Source organism: Acomys minous, assembly GCF_964271855.1.
Source record: "Acomys minous genome assembly, chromosome: 10".
NCBI lineage: Eukaryota > Metazoa > Chordata > Mammalia > Rodentia > Muridae > Acomys > Acomys minous.
Genome location: NC_140491.1, coordinates 78889873 through 78916315, shown reverse-complemented (window position 1 = coordinate 78916315; position 26443 = coordinate 78889873). Strand labels below are relative to the sequence as shown.

At 34.7% G+C, this 26443-nt stretch overlaps 1 protein-coding gene across 5 annotated transcripts in view; it reads left to right on the top strand.

Moving 5' to 3' along the window:
• The window catches only part of LRP1B (LDL receptor related protein 1B), a 1938012-nt gene that overhangs the window by 861545 nt on the left and 1050024 nt on the right, over nucleotides 1-26443 (top strand). For 4 of the 5 annotated variants that reach the window (XM_084800256.1, XM_084800258.1, XM_084800257.1 and 1 more), the window contains exon 1: nucleotides 19684-19808. In XM_084800256.1, the coding sequence (XP_084656382.1) occupies nucleotides 19724-19808 (85 nt within the window). In that variant the 5' untranslated portion in view covers nucleotides 19684-19723. Of the gene's footprint in view, nucleotides 1-12490; nucleotides 12611-19679; nucleotides 19809-26443 lie in introns of those variants that run through there. The other variant, XM_084800259.1, reaches the window with a different exon arrangement.

The window sequence follows — 26443 nt, the reverse complement described above, 5'->3', positions numbered from 1 at the left end:
GTTTTTTCTTGTTTAAGATTACCTTGGCTAATTTTGTGGTTCCACTTGAGTTTTAAGATTTTATTCTAAATCTGTGAGGAATGGCATTAATATTTTGACTCATTTTGCACTGTCTATGTTGATCAATTTCAGTATTGTAGTCATTTTTTAACAGAATTCTGCCCATCATGAGCACAGAATAGCTTCCAGGCATCAAGCATCCTGTTCAATTGTTTTCTTTAGTGTCTTAGGGCTTTTCTTAGAAGAATCTTTTATGCCCTTGGTTAGGTTCAATTCCAGGAATTTTTAAAGCTCTACTGAATGAGATTTTTTTTCTAGACAAATTGATTATTGATATATAGATTTTTGTATGTTGATTTTCTATCTTGCTACTTTGTTAAATGTGCTTATTATGTCTAGTATTTTCTAGCATTGTACCCTGAGTCATTTAAGTATAAAATCATGTTATTTCCAACTAGGTACTACAATGTGAGTTCTTTTCTTATTTGTATGTCCTTTATTTATTTCCTTTGTCAACTTTGGTGAGGCTGTTTATGCACTCTATTGAATAAGTGTTGTGGTCTAACATATTTACTGAACATTTATGAAAACAAAAAATATAAATGCTAGTAAGTACTGAAAAGTACTTAATACTTTCAGTCATAAAAGAAATGATAATTAAAACTGTTTTGAGATGCCATGTCACTCTTATCAGAACTGGTATCATCAAGAAAACAGTAAACAACATATGGTGGTCAAGATATGGTAGAAAGATAAATTTTTCCATCCTCTTTATGAGGGCTCAATATTAGGCCACCACACCAAAAACAAAATGAATGCCCTCAAGTAAGCTAAGTGTTAAACTACCAAAGATCTGGTATTCCACTCTTGTGTATTTATTCAAAGTACTCTAAGCCAACGGATACTTTTAAGATACTTGTCATCCACGTTGATTTCTCTGTATTTCACAATATCCAGAAATGAAAACCATCCTATATGTACATCACCAGATGTGTGGTTAAAGAAAATGCCACACGTGCTCACACTCATAGAGACAAATTAAAAATCATAGCATTTGTAGGAAAATAAATACAACTGGGATACGAATATGTATTTTTGTACATATGTATGTTGTATGTACATATGTAATATGTATTATTTTTTGAGACAGAATTTCTCTGTGTAGCCATGACTGTTCTGGAACTCACTCTGTAGACTTCAAACTCACAGATATCTGTCTGCCTCTGCCTCCCAAGTGCTTGAATTAAGGACATGCACCACCACCACCCAGCTTGGAAAATATAATTCTAAACAAAATACACATGGGTCAAAAAGGAAAAAGTTCCACATTTTATCTTATATATAGAACCTAGATCGAATATTATATAAGCGTGCTTGCACACATGTTTGTATATTCATGGGCACATACATGTGTACGTCACATAACTAGAAAGGGAAGGGAGTCAGGAGAGAAAGATATCTGAATGGGGATGGGTAACGGAGAGAAAGAGTAATGAAACTGAAATACAGGTGTGAAGAAAGCAGTAGAGAAGACTAAATAAGAGAAGAGCATCCAGACTGCAGCAGGAAGGAAGCTTGGTAGAGGAGAATAAAGAAGAAAAAAATGTTATGACTCATATGTTTGAAGACAATGCAGTATTTAGTATGTTCATCTAAATAATTCATTAAATAAACAAACTAATAAAGTCTTGTTCTGACAAAACTGACACAGTTAGTTTCTGACTGTGTGTCTGTAGGTGAAGATTACACTATTCCTACAGCTTCAGAGGTGCATGTTCTTATTGGAAGAAATCAGCTTCTGTTGTCCTTTGGTTCTTCTACACAGACGGGTCCTGATGGGAGATAAAATAAATAAATAAATAAACTAAAAGAAAAAGGTGCATCCTCATTGTTAAAGCAGGTCACAATGTCCTTGCTTAGCAGAATGAAGATGGCAGCCTAGCAGTCTCAAGCTCTGTTTTCCTTATCAAGCCACATGGCAAAATAACATGAGTAGATTTATTTATTTATTTAAAAAACAAAGGCCAAAGTATCCAGGCTCTAATGTAGTACTGTACAATTAAATCCAAAAGCTTACTCTTTACTTCGCTGTGTCAGCAAGATGTTTATCTTGCAAGCCTAGAGACAGAAAAACTCTATTTAGACTACAAGAGTAGTTTGAAGACCTTTCCTTCCTTCCTTCCTTCCTTCCTTCCTTCCTTTGTCTTCTCTCCTTCACTGCATTCCTTCCCTTCCCTCCCTCTCCCCTTCCCTCCCTTTCTTTACTCTTCCTTCTTTCCCTCTCCTCTCTCCTGACTCCTCCTTATCACCCCTCCTTTCTTCTATTGAAAATAAAAGTAATATTTGTTTAAAATGTTAAATCAAGGTACATGATCATGAACATATTTTTCAGAATATCAGTATCATCTCAAAATTCAAATCAAAACAGTGCCCAAAATAATACAAGATTGAAATACAAAAATTTATGTCATTAATTGAGAGATGGAGCAGACAATATTTATTTATATTTAGATTCTTCTATATACGATAATATTTAACACTCATTGTATAAATTGGTGGTATTCACTATGAAAGTTCCAATATTTTCACTTGAGATGATGGTGTTGACTATGAAGCCAGGGCCTTTTCAGGCTGGAATTATTCTATTAAACTAAAAGGCCTGTGATACATCCACACATGCATTCATCAAGTAAAGATCAAATTTACCTAATTCTGTGTATCTCTCTTTCTCCTCTGTGAAAATTTCTCTTCTTTCTGATGTATTTTCTCATGATCTGTATATGAGAGAAATTGTGAAATATTTGTCCTTTTTTCCTACACATGAATTTCCTCATACCCTTCAACTATGCTAAACATAAAGAATTTCATACTCCTTTTTAGCTTAAAAATGAATGACTCTCTGTATTTTGGTGTGTGTGTAATATTTTCTTAAGCCATTCCTTTTTGAAGGGTAACTAGCCTCATTCCAAACCTTAGCTATTTTGAATATTGATTCAATGAAAATGGACTGTAGGTAGAATTACTTTAATGTATTGATTTTATTTTGTCTCTGTACATAATGTGTCAGTGAGAGAACTTGAGTATGTGATAATTTCATATTTAGTTTTCTGATAAACCTTCACACTGGTTCCATATTATTATGAATTATCAAAAAGTGTATTTAGGTTTTTATTTTTCATCATGTTAGCAGACTCTAATCTTTGTACAGTGTTTATAATGGACTTAAGAAATGAGTAAGAAATAATTAGGACCTTTATAAAGTTTGACTCATTCTTAGAAATTTAAATTTTCTTACTGTATCCATTCATTGAAAAGATAAAATTGAGTTGTTGTATTTGTTTAAAATAATTGAATTTTATTATGATCTAGAAGTATAGATTTTATTGTTCTTACACATCATTATAATATCTGTAAGAATATTATTTTGTCCCCAAGGTTTTGAAATTTTAGTTTGCCTTTCAGTATGCAAATTTATATAATCTGCCCTTCTGGGTAACATTTATGCTTAATACATTAATTTCTTCCTTAATTGGCTTTCTATTTGTGGCCTTCCAAATAATAATTGGATCATGTGATCTTTTCTTTGGGCGGGAGTTTTCCTCTCAGAAGTTTCTCTGGTTGCCAGAGGTAATTATTTTCAATTAGACTTTGTCACTAGCCACCACCGCCATCACAGGAATAAAACAAGATGTGAATATGTGTGTCTTCAGATGGTGAAGTGTATTGTCTACAAATGTGTTTCCCTAGTTTGCAGCCTATTATCTCCAGATATTTCCTGGGTGTGCAGTTGTCTGTTATCATTCATCTGTGGAGTCTAGTTTTGACTTCTACTTAATAACAGCCTGGAAGAATATTTCCAGATGTTTACTCAACAGGTTTTAGAATTATGTAGAATTGAAGGAAAAGATTAAGAGAAAAAGCAATTATAGACACTCCTTAAGGGGAGAGCATCTACCAGAATACAAGATGAACTCTCACAAAGTATGAAAGAAAAGGTCAAAGAATGGTGTGGTAGGTTATAAATCAATCTCTTACTGTAAAACTCTCCCCTTCATATATTAAGTTAAGCAATCTGAAATAAGGCACATATATATGCATATATCATAATATTCAACAGGTTCTGTAGTTCTTAAAGATAAACAGAGCAGACAACTCTTGTTTTAGTGTCTTCTCTGATTCCTGCTTCTAAGGATAACAAGTAGCTTTGCTTTTTACTGGTTCCATGTCTCTGAAAAGCAAGGGCTTCTGCTGGTACAAGCTGAAATGGAGATGGATATGCTGTCTATGATGCTTATTCTGAAAGTAGACTATTGTTGACTTATTAATTGCTTCTTTCCTGCTGCAGATGTTTCTATCCTTATATTACAGACAGCCTTTAAGTTAGGACAAGCTTATTGGCAGCTGTTTATGTGTGGTCTCCAAAGCTACATCAGCTATTCAATCAACAGAGGTCTTTTTATCATTCTTAGATTCCTTGGTGGCATGACCTCCCATGCTGTTTATGGGTCCCGGAGTAGGCTAGGCTGCAGAGCTGTCTCCTGGAATGTCCCATCCCCTCTGTCCACAGAAGTACCACATTTGTTCTTGTTTTAGATAGCCTTTCTTCTGAATCATGAATCTGAGTTGATTTATATTGGAAGAATTAAAAAAAAAAGTTGTATCTAAAAGCAACACGAGAAAAGTTGTTTCGACGATAAGTTTCTGTTGGTTTTGTAATCTTAAAGTTGTATTTCATCTGAATTGGAAAGGTTACCTAATGTATACAAATACAGAATAAATAAAAATAGTGTATTCTATTTTAAGATATTTCTCCACCTTATTTAAATTTTTACTTTTATTACTAAATACTTATACCTCGTCAGATCTCCTACCAATTCTAGACAAATTTACTCCTAGATGTTTGTTAGAGGTTTTTTTTTTCATTTGATTTGTTGTTCTTTTAGTTTAGTTTTTGGGGACAAGGTTACATTTACCTCCGGCTGGCCTCAAACTCATCATGCAGCAGAGGATGACCTTATACTGCTAGTCCTCCTATTTCCTTCTCTCAAGTTTTGGGACTACAGATCAGTATTTGGTTTTATCAGGAACTTTAATTCAATGCTGTTCAGTTCATATATCAGATCATTCTGTAACTCCTCCCATGCTGTATAATGAATAATCTATATAGTTGGTTTATCAAAACCAACACCACCATTCCTCCTGTCAGCATCAACGATGATGCAGTTGGTTCCATAAACACTGGAGTAATGGCTTTTGTTTGTTTGCTTGCTTGTTTGTTTAACTTTCTTACAGTATTAAGCACACAAAGACCACTTTAGGATCAGGTTGCTGTTGCAGATTTTAAAGAGCAATGTTTACCTACCTCCCTAATCTAGCCAAGTAGTTAAAGTTATAAGCATTGTCTTATATTTCTTTACATAAGCTATACACATGGGACTAATGAGCTGTGCTTTACATATATTTAACTAGTGTTCTATAATGTATGTGAGCATAGTTTTCTTCAACTATATATATTTTTATTCATTTCTCCTCAAAATGAAAAATGTTCTTACTGTATATATGATATTTATACCTGCATGATACTCCTGCATGCTCTGGCCTTGCTAGAAAGACCAGCACTTGGTATTCTTGATGTTTCTCACATCTTTTCTTAACTAGTTGGTGTTTTCATATTTACATACCTCTCTACACATTATAGAGGATTTTATAAAACATTAAAATTGTATGCCAATAAGTTCCCAAAAGAATTGACTTCATAGGAATCAAAATCAAAACTTTGCTAAGATTAGAAATGTGAGTCTCCTGTGAAAGAAGCAGATATCTATCTGCTTTCCTGAAGTTTAAGGGTCCGCCTGGTACCATGTGTGCAACAGTTAAATTTTCAATATAAAATTCTGTTTTCACTGCTGGTGCTTAAGGAAATTGTCATCCCATAAATGTTCTCAGAAGCCCTGTTTCTAGAAGAGTTTGTGTAGATTTTCTTTTTGCTGTTGTTATTTTGTTACTGTTGCTATTTGCCTTGGTTTTAGGGTATGATTGCTGTGAAGAGACACCATGGCAACAGCAACTCTTATAAATGGAAACACTTAATTGGGACTAGCTTACAGTTTCAGAGGTTTGGTTCCTTACTGCCATGGTGGGAAGTATGGCAGTGTGCAGGCAGATATGGCACTGGAAGAACTAATAGTTCTACATCTTCTCCACAGGCAGCAAAAGTAGACTGTGTCCCACACTGGGTATAGCCTGAACATATAAGAGACCACAAAACCTGCCTCCACACTGAAATGCTTCTTTCAGCAAAGCCACACCTGCTTCAGCAAGGTCATGACTATTAACATTGCCACTCCCTATGGGCAAAGCATTCAAACACAGGAGTCCATGGTTGACATTTCTGTTCAAACCACCACACTATTTTTTCTCTGCTTGGGAAACAAATAATCTATCACTAAAATACATCCCTAAGCCTAAGTGTTTTCTTTTGGAGAAAAATATCAGCTAATATATATATATATGAATGTAGAATTGTTCAGTTTTCACTTTTCTTTTCAAATCTGCACTGTATGATAATATTCTTCTTTTACATTGCTGATATCTTTAACTTGTTAAAATTATTATGCAATCTTTAAAATTTGTAGGTTTTGTTTTTACATAGTTTAGCACCACAGAACATAAATTTGACAAATAAACATGGTTCTGAATTTGACATCATTTAAATAAACAATTTCATGTATTCAAAATTATAAATGAGGATACAATAACATACATTGATATTCTGAAAGTTATAAAACTCAGAAACACATAGTAAGGAGTGATATATTTTTTTTTTAGTTTGTGAATTAAGAAATAGCATACTTTAGTCTATAGAGTGAACACAGCTTCTAATAACATCCAAGTAGGAACAGACATGAAGATTCTAAAATTTATATGGAAATAAAGTAGACCTAGAATACTTAAAATGCTAATAGATGAGAAGATTGTAAAAACTCATGCTGCCATACTTCAAATTTTCTTTTTTTAAAAAACACGCAGATGCTGAGAAAGGATGAGCATGTGGATTAACAAAGCATAAAGTTGCAAAAATATGCCTGGCTTTACTTGCCAGTCTGGAAACAATTGTATATTTTTTTTTCTGATGAGAAATACTTTTTTATGATGTATCAGAGATCACAGATTTATTCAACTAACATCAATCTATATTTATACAAAACATGCTTCATTGTTTATCTTATAACACTGAACTGGAAACAACCAAATGTGTATCAGCTTCTAAGTAAACAGACTGCATATTTTCACAAAATGGAATACTATGCTCCTGTACTAAAAGGAAGATTACTGATACTAACACTGTTGCCCAAAGACAGATAAATGGCCCAGATGTGGGAAATTGGCCATTATTTTTGCCTAGGAAGAAAAAAGCTAGAGGAAACTTGACAGTGAACATTTCCCTGATCTTTGAAGCATTACATAGCCTGGAATCCCTAAGGAGGAGGACCATTAAAACACTCTTTATTCACAGTTTTTATTATCTCAACATAATACACTACCACCAACAAGTCAAAAGAAATATAAGAAATAAAAGTAATCTCAGAGTTTGTATATATTAACATATTTTCATCTTATTTTTTCTATGTTCTAGTAATACAGATTCAAAAATCTATTTTCTGAATATGAGAGTTTCAAAGTTTAGATGTTGCAAAGCTACATAGTATTTGTAAACTGGTAGCTTGCCTTAGATAAAGTATGTGTATCTCCTTTTAGTCTACCCCATTAGTATTTTCCTTCTTTACATTTCTTTGGGGACATTAAAAAGATTCCATAAAATTGATCAAAGTAGAAGAACCTCTATCAATTGATTTTTACTGAATCTTTAAATACTAATACCTCCCTTTAATGGAAAGACAAAGTTATGTTTTGTGACAATATTGAAAAAGGGATCAGTCTAGAGATCTGTGTTCTCATATGGATAACTCCTTGATTTTGTTATTTAGTTATTGGTGGTCTTGCTAATTCCCTATGAGACCAACTCTTATGATGATGGCAATGAGCCAGTGACTTTCCCACATATAAAGACATTCTGGGAAAAATAATGATCAAGCATGGAATTTGTGTGGTGCATCAGCAAACTTTCTAACAGCATGGGTTGATGTGCTGATAATTATATACATAGCCATAATTTTGTGTATAGTGAAGCACAGATGCTAAGCAGTTCAAATATACAACTTTACAATAATTCATAGTGCTTTTATAAAGAAGCCTAATATTGAATTTCACTTTCATGCTGCCTGTTCTTCACGGCCACTTGTGGTTTGTTTGCAGAGCTGATATTTAGCATTTTCCTATAAGCCCCTATATTGACAGATGATATTCTACCCTCATCCTGTAAACACACATGTTCTTGGGAAGGGAATGCCCAATAGATTCAAATGTAGCCTAGATTTATTTCTATATTTTAACCTTAGACCACAAACTAAATTTAAAGTCTGACCTTCCAGATCCAGTGCTTCTTTTTTTATTTCTCCTTGTCTACCTACCCTCCTGCTGGAAACTTTTCAGTGGACCATGCATGCTTTCCGTCCTATAGGCACTATACTCTTAGAGGGAGCCTACAGATGAAACCAGGGATATTTGGTGGTTCTGTTGTTAATTTAGACGTCAAAGAGAGGAAGCTGCACAGGAGGACTAAATGAGAGAACAACCCTGTTACTGCAAAAATAGAACATAATAGTCACTCTACAATATAATCTTGTTTTCTGGGCCTTACTAAAACTCCATACCCAATTCTTACTAAATTAAAGAGTACTCTCAGATTCCGTTGCCTGTGCCTTATCTTTGTTTCCATGTCTTCTAAAGTATTCATTTATCTTTCTCTTTCAGGTGGACTGAATTTTCAAAATTTTCCTCTATAATTTTACATATCATCATATTTGTCATGTATTTATTATGATATATGTTTGCATATGTGTGTTGAATGATACACATGTGAATGTGTATGTGTCTTTGGTATAGGAACAAGACAGTGTGACACTCTGCATCTGCCTATCCATATACCACACACATAAGTCAGAGAAAGGAGTGTCACATCGTTTTATCACCTTATATTTTATGAGACGGTCTTTCCCTGAAACTCACATTTTTTTCCTTTGGGTTGGCAATCAGTAATCATCATTGATTCTTCAATTTCTATTCCCCAGAGCCAATATGATAGATGTATGTGAGATTATTTATGGACTGTTATGTAGATGTCTAGCTCTAAATTCAGGTCTTCATGGTTTCATAACAAGTGCTCTTAACCACTGAGTCATCTTTCCAGTGTACTATTGAAAGTCTGTTTGAATTCATGATTTTACAAATATTTATCTGATGCTTTCCACATTTTGTAATCACGGATGAGTGAAATTGATGTTTTGATGTATTCTTTTGCCCTGTGTTGCAGCTAGTTTTATTGTTATCGTTTCTTCTTAACCCATTCACCACCATGCCCTATCATACCTGATACATAAATCTACAGAAATATCTTAGAATATAAAACCATGTCAAAGTTCATACCACTGTATAAGTGCTTAGGAAGCATCAAACTGAAGTGCCCTGCAAATTTAGGTAAAGTTTGCAATGCTCTCATGATTCACAATTTAGTTACTCACATTTAATGAAATTATATAAGGCCCTCAATCATACAGTGAGGAAGAGTTATCAGGCATATTTGCAGGAAGACAATCCTTATAGTGAATTTCTGTCTAACAGTTACAGTAGAATCTTGGTCTAGCTTATAGCTATAATTCCTTTATCTAAAATACTATGAAGGTCAAAAGAGATTTCATATTCAGAGCATGATTGCTAAATTTAACCAGACAGAGCTAAGATTTTAGAGGAATTATTCATTCAATATTTTGTATTATCATTGTTTAGATAAATTGCATAGGCACATTATTATTATTAAATAACTAATAATATTTATGTCCATATTTTGTTAGCATGAATCTAGTATTTGAACTTCAAAGTAGATATAGTTGTGTTTTACATTAGTTGAAGCTACATTAAGAAAAATTTTGTATATAACTCAAAAAGAAAATATTAATATAGTGTTTCAATATTTATTTGGTTTATGAAAGCCATAAATTGCTGATGGCAAAACTAGCCTTCATACTCAAGAACATCATTTGTGTTCCAAACAGTCGAGTTCACAAGTGATGACTAGACAGAGAAAAATATCACATTTTCTGCCTTGGCACATTACAACTTTAGGTAGATGAGAAGAAATGGACCTCAACAAAATAGGCCATGAAATGGATGGAAAGCCAAATACATGTTATACTGTTAGCAGAGTGAACTGATAGTTAGTCAAGTCAAATGAAGGTCACGAAGGGCCAGTGGTCTTAAAAGAATGAATGTTACCAGAACTTTCTGTATGACCCCTGAAGTTAAGCTAATGTAGCAAGTTTAAGGTAAAATACACAAAGGAAGTAGCTATATATATATAGTTACATTCACCTAGAAATACAAAAAGAAGAAATGGAAAAATTAGCAATAGTGATGGTAGAGATGAGTGAGCTAATGCCTAAGGACTTTACCTGGAATCTGGGAAAATAAGAAGCATGGTTGATCCTGAGAATGAGCTAGCACAGCATTCAGAACACCTCTACTGTAACAGACAAGAGAATATACTTTATACTTTGTGGGCTTTGTGGTCTCTCAGGTGGTATGAAAGTAGTCAGAAACTACGTAAATAATGAGTTTAGCTAAGTTTCAACAAAAGGTTTGTAAATTGCATAAGTTTTTAGTTTGACAACCCAGACCTAATTTAAATGATAAAATAATGACCAAATGGAAAGAGAAGCACAGCTTGAACAGAAGAGAGAAGGCAGGGCTAGAAGAGCAGGGGTGGAGGCGGGGCCTTGATTATTAGCTAAGCCAAATTTGAAAGGCAGGGGGCAAGAATTTGCACAGATGAACAGATATGGAGTATAAAAGTAGTAAACTCTATTCTAACCACTTTAGTTTTCTGAAAGAAACAAGCAACAATGGTATCATAAATGAGTGAAAATTAAGAAGTATGTTTTGAGATTTAAGAGGCAGATGAAATAGTCTAATGTTGCTGAAAAGTCGTAGAATGATTAGTAATGTGAGATAAAACATAAATTTAGTACAGCGGCAGTTTTTCTTTAGCCAGATATTTACCCAAGTAATTAGCTTAGAGCATAATAATGAGCAATAATTACTTCATCCTAAACTTCCAAGCTAGTCTAGCTTTCTCTCAGCCAAATTTCCATTAATATTTGATTTTAAATCATCTCTTAGCACTGGTTTACTTCTCACGATGTTTCTTGGTCCTCTCCTCATGGCTTAATCCTACTTCCTTTCTCTTTCTCCTTCCCTTGCTGGACCTGAATGTTCTACCCAATTCTCTGTATTGCTCAGCATTGGCTGGTTGGCATTTAATTAACAGAGCAGAGATTAAATGGTGGCCAGTTTACACAACTTGAGAAAGAAGATTCTTATAATAAACATTACAATGCCATGCCTACATTGAAACCATATAGTGAAGTGGAAAAACCAGCATTGAATGAACAAGGGTAAACTGTACACTTACTTAATTAATGCCAACTTAATTAAGTTAAGTGAACAATAGAGATAGTTATATCCTTCTAACATGCCCATTGTTCAATTTAGAATGATACAGATGTTTTATTTTATTTATTGTTTTTTATATTTTTATAAAGCACAAATAAACTTATGCCAAAAAGCAATATTTTGACACATTTAACTTTAATCTTCAGAAATGTTATCATTCACCCTATGGGAAAATTTTATGTTATATTACATTAAAGCAATATTTTCAGGACAGATAAAGAGTCATATCGTCTATGGAAATGTTTTTCAGGTCTCACAAATCCTACCCTAATTAGCCACTGTGCAATGCATGCTCCTGTCACCCACCGCCTTGTCCACTTATTACAATAACTCTGAATTTACTTGGAGGATCCGCTAACTTGTGCTTCAATGTTACATTTCTTCAGAAGGAACTGAAACATAATGAAGTATATTATGTCCAGCATTTCTATAATATTTTAGACCAAGGAAAAGTAAATTATTGAGGTAGAAACACACACATTGATTTTATGCAGGTTACTCATGGATTGGTAAATCAAAACTAGCTTACAAAGATAGAAAATCAATTGATGTGTCAAACAGCGAAGGCATGGATAGGGAAATGAACCTCCACACTGACGCTTTTCCTCCTGAAATAATTTAATTTACCAGAATTTGAAAAGACTTGCTGTTTGAGCACAGTAATATGTTAACAGGCAAAAAGCTGAGCACTGCTCAGTACCACATTTTGTTATCAAATCTTGAAATAAATTTAAACCAGCATTTTTACATTTAGATATAGCTTCCATTTTGGGTTAATTATACTAAGTATTAATGATGTTTAAATTTAAATATTTGTATGTGTGAAATTTTTTTATAGAGATCGTATTATTTTCCTCTACAGAATTGCTTCCCAGTTGTCAGCAGTTGAATTGCCAGTTTAAATGTGCAATAACCAGAAATGTTACAAGATGTTACTGCAAGGATGGATTTGAAATAACAGAAGATGGGAGAAGCTGTAAAGGCAAGTATATTATGAAATATGGCTCTGTTTGTATTAATTCTCATGCCATTATTCTAACAAAGTACATTAGGTATGTGAATTAAGAAGGAAGCTTTATTTTGGCTCACAGCTCTTGGGGCTTCCAACCCTAGTGAAAAGCATGATAGCAATTGGACATGAATATACAATAAACAAAGCCTGTCTCCCCATGTCATGAACAAATGGAGAACTGGAAAGCAGAGGTCTACAATCATTTTCAAGAGCAGTCCTGATGACACAAGAACAGCCACTAGGCCCCAGTTCTTTTATTGCTTCCACACTTCCCAACACTACCATGGGACAATTATGAAGCTTCCATTTTTTTCTCCTTGAGACACCTTTTACAGTCCAAAGTATATTGCTATTTACTACTTGTATACAGCCTTACTTGACAGAAGTTTAATAAGGTATCTGAAAACAATCACTTGCAATTTTTCATGTTTACTATTTTTCTTAAAATGTAAAGATTAATATTATCTGTAAAGCATAAATGTTATATATGAATTTATATTAATTTTATTTGTGTTTTAATAATATTAAAATTTGGAAATAACAGAATTAATATTTTATATAATAATACAACACAAGATTATAGTATTTTAACTACATAGTTTATAGCTATCATATTACTGCAGTACAGTAGACATGTCATTAAATATATTAGAGATTACTATATTTGTAATAATATTTAAAATTTTATATCATTAAGTTTGGAGTTTGGTATTTTAGCAACACCACAGTAATCAATATAAATGTTGACTTTCATATTATTTCCATATTTTAATTCTAGTTTGAAGGCCTAGGTATTGGTAGGGCAGTGCTTGCCTAGCATCTGTGACACTCTGGGCCAGCTATCAAAAGTTAAATTCCCTAGATTTTGCAAAAACTCTTCAGCAAATGATAATCCTCAAAAAATTGGAACATTGAAATAATATTTGTGATTGCTCTATTATTTTGACTTCAATTATATGTATGTGAACATATGTATACTTTTTAGATATTTATAAACACAATATTGCTGGACAGTGATGGCGCCCACCTTTAATCCCAGCACCTGGGATCAATGTGAGTTTGAGGCCAGACTGGTCTAAAAAGTGTGTCCAGGACACCAAAGACTAGACAGAGTAACCCTGTTTCGAAAAACAAAAAACAAAACAAACAGATAAATATAAACATAATGTTATATGCATTTATACAATACTGAGCATATATATATTTATGCACACATATATGCTTAAATGTGTTAATTATGTACATAATATGTTTGTAAATCATATAGTACAAGTATTATATAATTATATATGTAATAATTATATATTTATATTATGTAATTCCAAGTAACAGAATAATTATATTGTCCAAAATCCCTAATAAACACAATATTTTCAAAAAAATTTTTTTCTTTAAAGTAATTTTGCTTTGATAATTGGTTTACTACTTATGCCTTAACTTATGCCTAAACTTAAGAGAACTGAGAAAGAAAATATTTCTCAAAATCCTAATGTCAAAACCATTAAAGATGATATGACTATCTTAGTGGCTTTTCTGCTCCTGTGGAAAAAAAATCATGATGAATGCAAGAGTTTATTTGGGGTTAAGGGTCCACAGAGATACGAGTCCATCACTAACATCTTAGGTAAGCACGCTGGCAGAGAGGCATGAAGATAGAATGGAGAGCCCACACCTTTAACCATAAACAGAAGGCAGAGAGAAGAAACTGGGGATGGCATGAATCTTTTAAGCTCCAAGGTCCCTAGTGACGAAAATGCCACATTTCATTCCATCATTCAAAAACGCCTCCTAAACACCAATCATTGCCTAATGTGGACCAAACATTCAAATGACCAAGACTATGGGGGATATTTCTCAGTCAAATATAAAGTCTACAGGATCCATAGTTATCATGAAGAGATTCCTTACCTTTTGATATACACTTCAGACTTGTACGTTATTGGTTGTTTGATGTGAAATACAAATGAGATTAAAAAAGCATTCATAATAAGATAATTGCCATATCCTGAATTTGTCATAGGGAGACAAATGCTCCTTTCAAATAACATTTAAAAATGTGAACTATACACAAAAAGTTCACACCTTTTGAAAGAATCATACCAAGACTAATGACTTCATAAAAATAAAGTCACCACAAGATAAGTGGTGTCCAATATAAATGTTTGTGAATGTTCTAGACCTTCCCTGTCCAAACCTGATCTCACCACTTATACTTTGGGTCAGGCAATGGAACTCTGGGCACCATGCTCTGCACCACCACCACCACCACCACCACACTCTCTCACCCCCGCAAATCTCTAACCAAAAGCATTCAGGATTTGTCCTTTCTGGAGCCAAGGAGGAAGTGAATTGAAACTAGACAATCTTTAATGTCTTAGTTAATAGCAAGAACTCAGCCATAGTTATATTCTTCTTTTGAGAGAAGGAAAAACCAGAAACAAATACATGCTGATTATTTTCACAGTAACTTATAGAAAACGAGCTCCTTTGTGTTCTTTGCACTCTTTAGTGGCCGTGTGTGAGAACCAATTGTTTCTCTGCAAATTATTTCCAGACAATTACCCATCCTTACAGGGAAAAGGTGCCCTCACAAGAAATTGCATGTATATTACTCTGCAACCGATTTTGTGGAGTTGCATCAATGCCAGAGCTGTACACACTACCTAGGTTAAAAGAACAAAGGACATCATTAGTCACATTTCACTCCTGCATAGTACAGCCATACCACTAAAACTAAAATAGAAGCTAAAAATATTAAAGTGGGAAAGAATCTGTGAAAGAAAACAGGCATCATTACTGTAACCAAGGGCTGAACTTTTTCAAATGCAAAACTATGCTTCTTTCAGCGCTACTGTAGATGTAGCTCCAAACACTGTTTTTTCTATCCCCCAAAGTACTTACTTCAAATGAGCCATCCATGACTGCAGGTTATTATATGACTATAAAGAAATCCAAAGTCAGAGCAAAGAATTCCATATAGGTTAATTTTTTTCCAATTTAAATAGCTCCTTATGCTACTCAGCAATTTTTTTTTTTGCTTTCTCTTATTAGATTCCTTTATTAGCTTTGGTTTTTCCCAGAAGGCAACCCTAAAACAAGAATTCAAATGAAAGATTGCCTTAGGTTTCCTTCCTCCCTGTATTCTCTTCCATCTTTTTTTCCATGCCCCTTCTGTTCTCTACTTTTTCCATCCACACTCTCTTATTCCCTCCCTCTCTCACTCTGTCCTCCTTCCTTTCCTTGTATTATCATAATGGGAGTGAGAGGGGATACACAAAGATAATGACTTTTAATATTTGACTATATTAATATAATCACAGAAAATTATGATGGGAGCTTAAATGTGTAGCAAAACCTTGAAGGAGGCAGGATAAAGACACTGGACACATTACATTATCATTCCCAGGAGTGAGTGGTATTGGATACAGGATCATTCATCCTGGAACTTTGCCTACCTCCCTTTTTTTGCCGGAGCCCCCAATAGGAAGGAAAGAAGAGCTGTCACAAGACCTTGCTTTGTGAAATTGCACTGAAAGCTCTTTGGACAGTGGGTGGTTATTGTCTACTACAATCTCTTGAAAATATGTCTCTAAATTATCCCAAGGAATTATTTATTCACCTACATTATGCTTTTTTAGTATTTGTCCTTCAGGTTTGGGCAATGGATATATCTTTCTCAACACAGATCTCTGTAGGTACCCTCTGGTGCTTATTAAATCAACTTCTTCTCCCTACTTTCATTTCAACACATAAGTGTTTTCTTAAATTCTCATACAAGTTATTTTATAGATTCACTTTTATCATTTTCCTGTTTAATAAACCCATCTCTTGAATTGACTAATGTACTGTCCGGTAGCCACCTTTCTTACATAATTTGAAAAACTGTTGTTTTGCTGTCTCACTCTGTAGTCAAACAACAAGTGCACACTCTTCCACACTAAATGCATAGAAATATAAAAAGAAATAAAGAAAAAAGAAGAAAAGTAAAAATATAGAAGGAAGGAAGGAAGGAAGGAAGGAAGGAAGGAAGGAACTCTCAAAGGTGGACCAAGAACATGCCTCTCTCTGTGCTCATCACATCTCAGCTGTCCTCATCCCTGTTTAATATCCGGATATTTGGCAACTGACTATTGTGTTCTTAAATTTGTTATTTCTATTTCACTCTTTCTTATATTGCTGACTTGTAGCCTCATTATTCATTTAAAACAGCTTTGAACATCTCCTTTATCTTATAGCTAGGAAAGGCCAACCCTCTTAGCATTGTTCCCTATGACTTTGAAAACTTGGAATATTTGAAATGTCAGCATATTTTATAGTATATCTAGGCCTCTCTTGTTCTTAACTGCAAAGTATATCTTTACAGTCACGTGTAATTTCAAGGTTATATGAGGGATTTGAATATTCTAAAGGAAAATTCTTGCTCCTATATGTCTCACACACTACACTGTGAAATCCACCCAAGCAAGGCAATTTGTACAAGTAGAATACCTGATAGGAAATGATTTCATATGTAATATGAGTATTAATTATTCCTTGATCAGCACCCTAATTGTTGACACCCAGAGGCAACTTTCACTGGGCTCTTTTTGGATGCTAATGCTGATCACTGATATACTTGCAAACTTCTCATTTTTTAATATCTTCAAAGAATCATGGAGTTCCCTCTAGAAGATCCTCATGTAGGCCATTTTCTTACACATTCTCCCCACATTCTGATAATTATTTGCAGTAGGTGAACTTTGTCCTTACATTCCTTTCTTTGTAGGAAATAGTCAATTTCATAGTCTAGTATGCATATGCATCCAGCTTCCAAGCTTTCTAGGTCTGATCCCCTCACATATGTATACATATGCATACATATACATTTACACATTATACAACACACACACACACACACACACATCTACAGACACCTGAAAAGTGACAAAATTAAGACTCATGATCTCCCTCTACTCAAAGCTCTGCTTCCTGAATTTTCTACTTCAATATTGATCACTTCTCATTTCCAATAACTAGTTTTCAAATGTCTTAGTCTATTTATCAAACTTTTGTCTATTCTTTTTTTCAATGATTACTGACACTGACTTCACAATATAATGAATTTAAAATGAGATAACAGGATACTACAGGAGAATCAGGAGTTCAAGACCAATCTGCATAGGGATTCTAGGCCAGCCTACATCTCATGACACAATACAAATGCATATATATATTTTTTCAAGTAATTTTTCAAAATTAATAGTCTTATATTTTAGTTTCTGTATTCAACAGTCAATCTTTAATATAAATTTATTAGGTTTTAAAAACAAAGATGATCACTGATCACTTGGCTCCTTTCTTATTAATATTTCCAAATGTATACAAATAGTTCATTATCAGGACTATAAATTACCACTTCTCCTCATACATTCTTTCATGACTTGACTCCTTCAAATAAAATTCCCATCTCATCATAATGCCTGTGAGAAGCTACTGAATTTAACTGTAATGTATATCTTGTTGGATTAAGGAAATCCTGATATTGTTTATGTTCAATTTATTTTACAATTTTCATTTTTATTTAAAATAGATATTTTTCATGCAATCTATTCTGATTATGGTTTCTTTTTTATTAATTTATTAATATTATATCTCAATTGTTAGCCCATCCCTTGTATCCTCCCATTCCTCCCCCTCCCACTTCCCCCCTACTCCCTTCCCCTATGACTGTGACTGAGGGGGACCTCTTCCCCCTGTATATGCTCATAGGGTATCGAGTCTCTTCTTAGTGACCTGTTATCCTTCCTCTGAGTGCCACCTGGCCTCCTTATCAAGGGGATGTGGTTTATGGTTTCTAATACCCCAATTCCTCCAAGATCCTCTCAACTTTCCCAACCAACCAAGTCCACACTCTTTCTTTCTCTCTCTCATTAGAAGGTAAATATGCATCTGAATATAATAAAATAAAATAAATAAAACAATAACAAATCAAAAATAGGACGGAAGGAACAAACACACAATAGGTAGGACAAAGAAACAAAGAAAAAGCAGAAGAAACACATACAGACACACACACACACACACACACACACACACACACACACACACACCATACAAACAAATTTAGCTACCATAATAGGTAAGTAAAAAAATCTGTAAGAAAAGGCAAGAGTAAGCCCAGAAAAAGCATTATAAGACAAAAGAAAACCATCCTCCAACATTATCATTGAGTTTGTTTTGTGTTGGTCATTAGCTATTAGTGTGAGTTCACTGGGGAAATAAAACTAATATTTCTCTTGCAGGTAGTTATCAATTGGAACAGCAAAAGTAGAAAGAGGAGTATAGATGATAAAACAAATTTAATTTAGATCACATTTATGAGGCCCAACCAGAGAGTTCAGCAGATGAAATCACTCCTTGCACTAACCTGATGCCTAGAGTTGGGTCCCTGTATCCCATAGGAACAAACAGGAGAGACAGCCGACTCCACTACAGTGTCCTCTGACTTCTAAATGCATGTCATGGTTGTTTGTGTGCCCAGATACACATACACAACAATAGCAAAGCAAATGTTAAACATTTAAAATGATAACTTTTTGTTTCAGTAAGTGTTTGATAGTCTCCCTTTCCAAGATGGCTTGCATGGTTTGGCTCATAAATCACACTTAATGTGTAGATTAGAAGCCCTCCACTGGGTTAATTCTTGGATAAAAGAATGAAAAAGTCATTCCTATAAATACTGGGATTATTCAGCAAGTATATAGTGGAGTGCATTTTACAGCATTAAAAATCGACCCATGTTTGTCTAGCTAGTATGACCATCACAATTGAAGCCAGTATCCTCCTATAACAAATAACCTTACACTAAATATGATCTTCCAACTTTATAAATATTAATACCACAATGAACTTGACTTTTAGTTGGAATGATTTTTAAGTATTTTTTGGTATAAGCTTACCTTTTAAAACAATGGTCTTTTTGAAAACAAATCCTTCCTTCAATAAAATTTAAATTTTCAAGCATAAATTTGCTTAGAAATGACATTAATGTTTCTTTCAGATCAAGATGAATGCAGAATTTATGGTATTTGCAGCCAGACCTGCATGAATACATATGGATCCTATGCTTGCAGTTGTGTGGAAGGCTATATAATGCAGTCGGACAACAGATCTTGCAAGGTCAAAAATGGTAAGTTAAAGTCTTTGTTTTTCCAGAGTCCCTTTTTGTATTTTTTTTTACAGTTATGTCCCTGGAAATATGGTGCAGCCATGAAGACTAGGATGGGATGGCATCCCCTCTTCTGAACACACTGATATGTGGTAGAAACTCAGAATTATTTTTTGATCATTTGTTGCTCTTCTAAGACCCATTCAACTGGAGAAAAGTCTCGAAAATATGTAGAGAAATGAATATTAATTACCAATCTTTTTACTGCACTCTATAAGGTTTTTGAAAAAGGTTTTCTTGCTTCAAGTCTAAAATTTCTACTCCGTATATTAGTCTGTTGTAGTGTGGTTCACTCCACTCTTTTACTTAAGATCTGTCAATAACTTCTCGTCCTGAGAATAAAATGTGAGCTACTGGAAAGACTATGATGTCCTAACTACCTAATTTATCTTTCTAGTTCCATGCCCCTGCGCTTTCCCCCACCTATTCTGTTGTCTATCCCAGAGATTCTGTTTTTCTTCTTCAACTGGCATGGTCTTGCTTTGAGTCATTCCACATGTCAGTCTACAATGCATTCTGCTCCCAAATCACGTGGTTCTTCCCTTTTCTTTCAAGGATCTGCAACAAGCTAATATTCATAGTGATTTTCCATTATCATCCTATTTAAAGGTGTATGCTATCTCCATCTTTTTGTGTGTGCATGAGTGCACACGTTTGTGTGTGAACATGTGTGTGTGTGCATGCGTGTGTGTGTGTGTGTGTGTGTGTGTGTGTGTGTGTGTGTGTGTGTGTGCACTCAGATACTATGTGGTCTCCCAGCATCATTACATTACTATATGAGATTAACTCACTTCGATGTCAATTCTATTTCTTACTACACATATTCTTTTAGGTTTATCTGAAAGGGAAAAGAAAGATAAAAGGAAGGAAGGAGAAAAACCAGGTTTAGGAATGAATAAAATGAATTTATCCTTTGAATTAAAATTATAAAACTTATAGATCTATGTTTCAATTTTACATTTAAAACTACTATTTTTTAAATATTACTGATTCCCAGCAAATACAATTTCAATTTCTCTATAGCTCTCAGCAGTTATTGAATGTTTGTTGCACATTGTGGAACTGTTTATGAAGCATCTTGGAGATACAGTAGAATCAACAGGGTAATGGTATCATAGTAGCTGAATTGCCTTGGGAATGTTGTGAGGGGATATTATGGGCAATATTCTGCCTAGGCTCATTAATCCCCTGTAACAATGTTTTCATGTCATGTGTTTCAGATTATGTTGTGGAAAGAAAGAGTACCCTCTCTCCCCTCTTGAGCAAGTACTAAGTTATAGGAGGGAAGTTTGGCTTTTTCAGAGTTAAACTAGGTGAAACTCAGTCAACTGCTGCTGTTTCTTTTATATACCTCACAACATGTTTGGCCATTTCTTTGAAATAGCATGTAAATTATTTAGAAAAATATTTGAGTACAAAATCATAAAGAGAACCTCCTTCAATTCTTGGTTTATCTGAATTAACAACTTCATATACAGTGCTTTAATTATTTGTGCATGGGATTCAGATCTTTACAACCATTAAGCCATGTTTTTTGTTCCTAATTATCCTTTCACTGAGAGTTCTGATTTAAAATATTGATGGACTGAGGAAGGCTGATTCTTTGCTGTTTCAATTTTACACACAATATTACAGATTCTCAGGAAGAGTGAAATGTAATAAACCTGGCTCAGAAAACACTGCTTCCCTTTCTACAGAAGTAGCTTTTGTGACAGTAATAGAACATGACTAGAGAGGGGTGGCACATGCTAATGTCACACTGTATCAAAGGAAGGTGATGACTCCAGAACTGATAATGGAGTATACAAATCACCTCCATGCCCTTAGCTTGAAGACAATATCTGCCTACAGAGTTTGAAAAATAAACAGTTGCTATGGAGATAGTGTTCTGGCTTAAAGTTTAAGGAAAATGAGCTGCTAATAATAAGGGCCTAAGAGCAACTACTTTTGAAGGTCACATGAATATTTGATTCCATGCATTTGCACAATTCAGGAAGAAAACTGATGTCTGGTATGGTTTTGTCACATTTTTAGCAACTAAACCAGAGATGATAGTTGGGTTTGGCTATTCACGCATTTCTAGTCAATGTGCCACATTAAAAAATATATTGTGGTAGAACTTTCCAGAGATTAGGGAAGTATTTAACTATCAATGCCAAATGATGAAGAGGTTAGCTTGCACTCCAGTGAGGAGGCAGGTACTACAGAAAGCTCCTGGGGGCAGAGATGCTTCAAAAGAGGAGGTGGTTAACTGGCTTGCAAGCTGCTCGCAAAGGTGTTGAAGTTTCAGCAAAAATTAGGGCTGTGGCCTTTTAACTATTCACTCCATAGCAAGCCTGTGAAGTCTTATTTTCAATCAGTAATAATTGGGCAAATTAATATAGTTAATTAGTTATTTCATCTTTGTGGTATCATGCCTGAGCAAAAGTAAATATTGTAAGCCTTAAAAACACTATTATGAATGTTATATTCATAGTGATTTGGCTATTTGTATTTGGCAAACTTGAAGTAAACATCTTTCTTATCTTGGTGAGTCTAAACTTCTGAATGAAAATTATATCTATCATAACTCATGGTTATCAACTTAAAGTATCTATCTAGACCTAAAAACACCTTAATCCCTAAACAACTAAGCTTAAGTGTAATACTAAACTATCTGGTCTTCAACCCCATCAGAGACTTGAGAAGAAATAAAACTTAATTCCCTGAGTGAACCTGAAGTACAGATTAGCAATTTCCAAAATGAACACATTTATATAATTCCAAATTGTTTAGAGATTCTCCCTGCAGTACGTAGTTTACTTTATTTATGTGTAATAGTATAAATGTATGTGTAAAAAAACCTAATTAAAAAAGAAATATAATCAAAAGTACTGAGGAAAATTATCTTTATGAAATGTGTTTAATGGAGAGAAGGTTTATCACAGGTGTTGTGATAAAGAGGAAAAGGAGTTATATTAAAAAAGAATCTTTAGTTCTTAATTTATGAAATGGAGGATTCCCTGAAAATAGTTTCTGCTCTCTATCAATCTTATTAATTGTAAATAAACATAGTTAACGTTTCTTGAATTGGAAATCTTCAGAGGTAATCTACGGCAGCCATACTTGGCACTGTACACTACTTAACTCAAAATGAATGATTAATGAAAGAAAGCAAGTTAGTAATGTACGTTTGTAAATTAACATCAGGTGTGAATACCCTAATAACCCAGCAATATTGGAGGAGACCTACTAAATGTGAGAGGACCTACTGCTTATCCTACAATGGGATTTATAGTAGGAACTAACAACTGTCTAATTAAATAATCAGCTCAGAACAACTATTTAGACCTACCCAGTGAAACCTCCTGAATATTTTGACTTTAGTTTACAAGTAAAATTTCAGTCTTGGCTTTTTTACTTTAAAATTTAAACTTTCATCTACTAAATGCATCTTTCTTATTAAATAATTTAAATTGACTTTGATGTAAAAATGTATGCATATGTGTTTACTTGAACCTTGGGTTTAAAGTGAGTACTAGTTCCAGTAATGGAGGAAGGTGTTACTTACAGGATTTTGGCAATTTTATGTTTGATAAACTCCAGCTTGTTGGTCTGTTCATTCAGGGTCCTAACTGCTTACTGAAAGGAGATGTCCTGAAGAGTGTTGTTCCACTTGGCTGTACCGACAGTGTCAATATGAGGAGCCTTGCATTGATTTATGCTCATCACCATGAGGGCAAAGGCTGGGAGAGGGCCCCTCCTTCAGAAAATGGAGCTAATACAGCCTTGAGAGAAAAGCTACCATTGGCTGGCTTCAGAAATCTTTTGAAGCTTTTATTTTTTTTAATTATCTCTTTTGCTTTTAAAGATTATAATATTATTACATCATTTCCCACATATCTTTCCTTTCTCTAGACTCTTGCCACATTCCCCTTCTTGATCTCTTTCAAACTCAGCCCTATGATTCAGTCATTGTTTTTACGTATGCAGTGTGTGTGTGTGTGTGTGTGTGTGTGTGTGCGCGCGCACGCGCGAGCGTGCGCTACTAAATATTTAAGTACAACTTGCTCAGTCTGTGAAATACTACCTGAATGTAGTTTTTCAGAGCTGATAATGGAAGCATTCATCTTTTACTTTTGCTGATCCCTGAATTAAGGAAAACAAAACAAGACAGAAAGAAGTGAAAACATTACTAGGTGCTTGAGGTCGTGCAAGGCAGTGCGTCACTAAACGGAGCTGGGAAAACAACACACCCATGCTGCTTGCTGCCTCCATCACTGTAATAATGAAGACAAAAGTAAGAGAGGACGAAATGAAAACTGTAGCTTCCCATCTCCTAAATTAAAACCATGAAAATAATTTTAAAATCTCCTGATGTGATAATAAGGTGGCTGTGGTTGGATAATTAACCAGCATTGATGTCTGCTGCTTCTGCTTCTTAGACAGCCAGTGAGATTCTATCTATATAGGAGAGAACTGTCCTTCTCAGAAGGCTGTTTGCAGATCAGTTATTAAAACATTCTTTTAAGGTTAAGTTTTAAAACACTTCACATTAAAAGCTGTCTTATGAGAAAATGCCTCAGAATACTATATACCTCAGAGCACCTTCTTGTGAAAGTTCAGAGTGGCATCAGGACTGTTTAATCCATGCAAGCGTCCTTCCAGTGGCCTATGTGTATGACTGGCACTTGGTGACAAGATGAGATGTGACATGTTCTTAGCTAAGAGTGATCTTGATCAACCAGGACAGATCAGTAATTTGGTTTGTTGTTTTTTTGTATGTCACACATAGGTAGACAACGGTATGGACACATAGCAAATAGATAGTGGCAGGAAAGTAGCTCAGTGCTTAGAAGTTTGGTACATATTCGTTAGAAGCTTCTGGAATCCAACATGGTGATATGGTGATGTTGAGACTAAAGAAAAGAAGAACAAAAAGCCTGCATGCTATTGTAAAGAAAACTGCGTATTCCGTCAGTTTTGCCATACAATTTAGGGTTGACTGTAATTTGAGTCTGGTATTAGCCTCATGGCCATTTCGGCAGCTCTGTCTTAATTCCTTTGCCTGTGTCATCCCAACCAAGGTCTCCTGTTCATAAGAATGTGAAATGTAAGAAGGGCTGTATGTGAGCCAGGGAAAGTCCTCAGTAAAATAAACTCTCCTCTCAACAACCAAATTACATTGCCACAAGCGCTGCCTTGTGGAAATTCTGAAATTTACCCATATGTCTGAAATCCCGAGAAGGTAGCCTTACCATAAGAGTCTGGGCAGGAGGACAGAAGGCCTGTAGAGAAAAGAAAAGCTGTGGGCAGGGGCATCTCTCTGACAAGCTGGAGACCTATGTCAGGGTAAGCTCCCGTGGGTGGACGGTGATATGAAAATGATGGGTAGACCTGGTGGCATTCAGAGGAAGGATAGCAGGCTACCAAGAAGAGACTTGATACCCTACGAGCATATACAGGGGGAGGAGGTCCCCCTCAGTCACAGTCATAGGGGAGGGGAGTAAGGGAAAATGGGAGGGAGGGAAGAATGGGAGGATACAAGGATGGGATAACCATTGAGATGTCATAAGAATAAATTAATAAAATAAAATTTAAAAAAAAGGGACTCTAGCAGAGACTCCTAGTAGCAGGGGCCATAAAGACTGAAGAGGACACCCTCCAACTAGATAAATCTCATAGTAGATGGAGGTGAACACCTCCCTTTCCTAGTAGAGGGAAGGAGGGTAGGACAAGGAGGTGAAGAGACACAGGGCCATGCCCAGGATGTAAAGGGAACAAACAAACAAAAACCAAATATTTTAAATATATACATATATATTTCTTTATTATAAGAAATTATTTCTGTTGTGTGTTATCTATCCCACCATGGATTTGTAAATTAAACTTCATCAGTTGGAATTGATGAACATTTCCAGAGCCATTTCTATTTCCCAAATTGCATGACATTGTTTTGGGTTTTTTTACAATCTAAAAGCTGTTCAAGTAGAACAGCACAAGACATAATAATTCCTCATGGATATTTTTATTGCTCCTTCTTGTTTTTGTTTTTGGCTGCAAGACATCATCATATTCATAGTCTAGCACATTTCTTAACATGTCTATATTTTAATCAGCTGCAGAATGGCAAGACGAATGAGGGAGAACAGAATCAGCAGGTCCCTGGATCTTATGTGTTACCACTCCTTTGATTTACTCATAGTTTAGAAAAGTTTTACCCATGACAAGTAAGCACACCCTTCATCGGCTTTCAAAATGCTTTCTTTCACAACTTATCTCAGGCTTTTTCAGATATTAAAAATTAAACATTTGTAAGCTATAAGTATGTATGACAATAAACTTTTGGTTTTGTCACTGACATGCTAGATACAACTTTATTTTCTTTAAATATTTTTGTAGAATGGCTATCAGATTATTACCAACTTCTCAAAATAGACAATTTAATAAATTACATTAAGCCCTACTGCTCTCTTTTTTGCTAATTAATTTATTTATTCAAGTTACTTCCCAGGCATAGTCTCTCCCTCTTTTCCTACCAGTCCTACCCTCCTTCCCACATCCCCACTCCCCTATTCCTTGGAAAAGGGGAACTCCCTATGGACCCACCTTAGCTC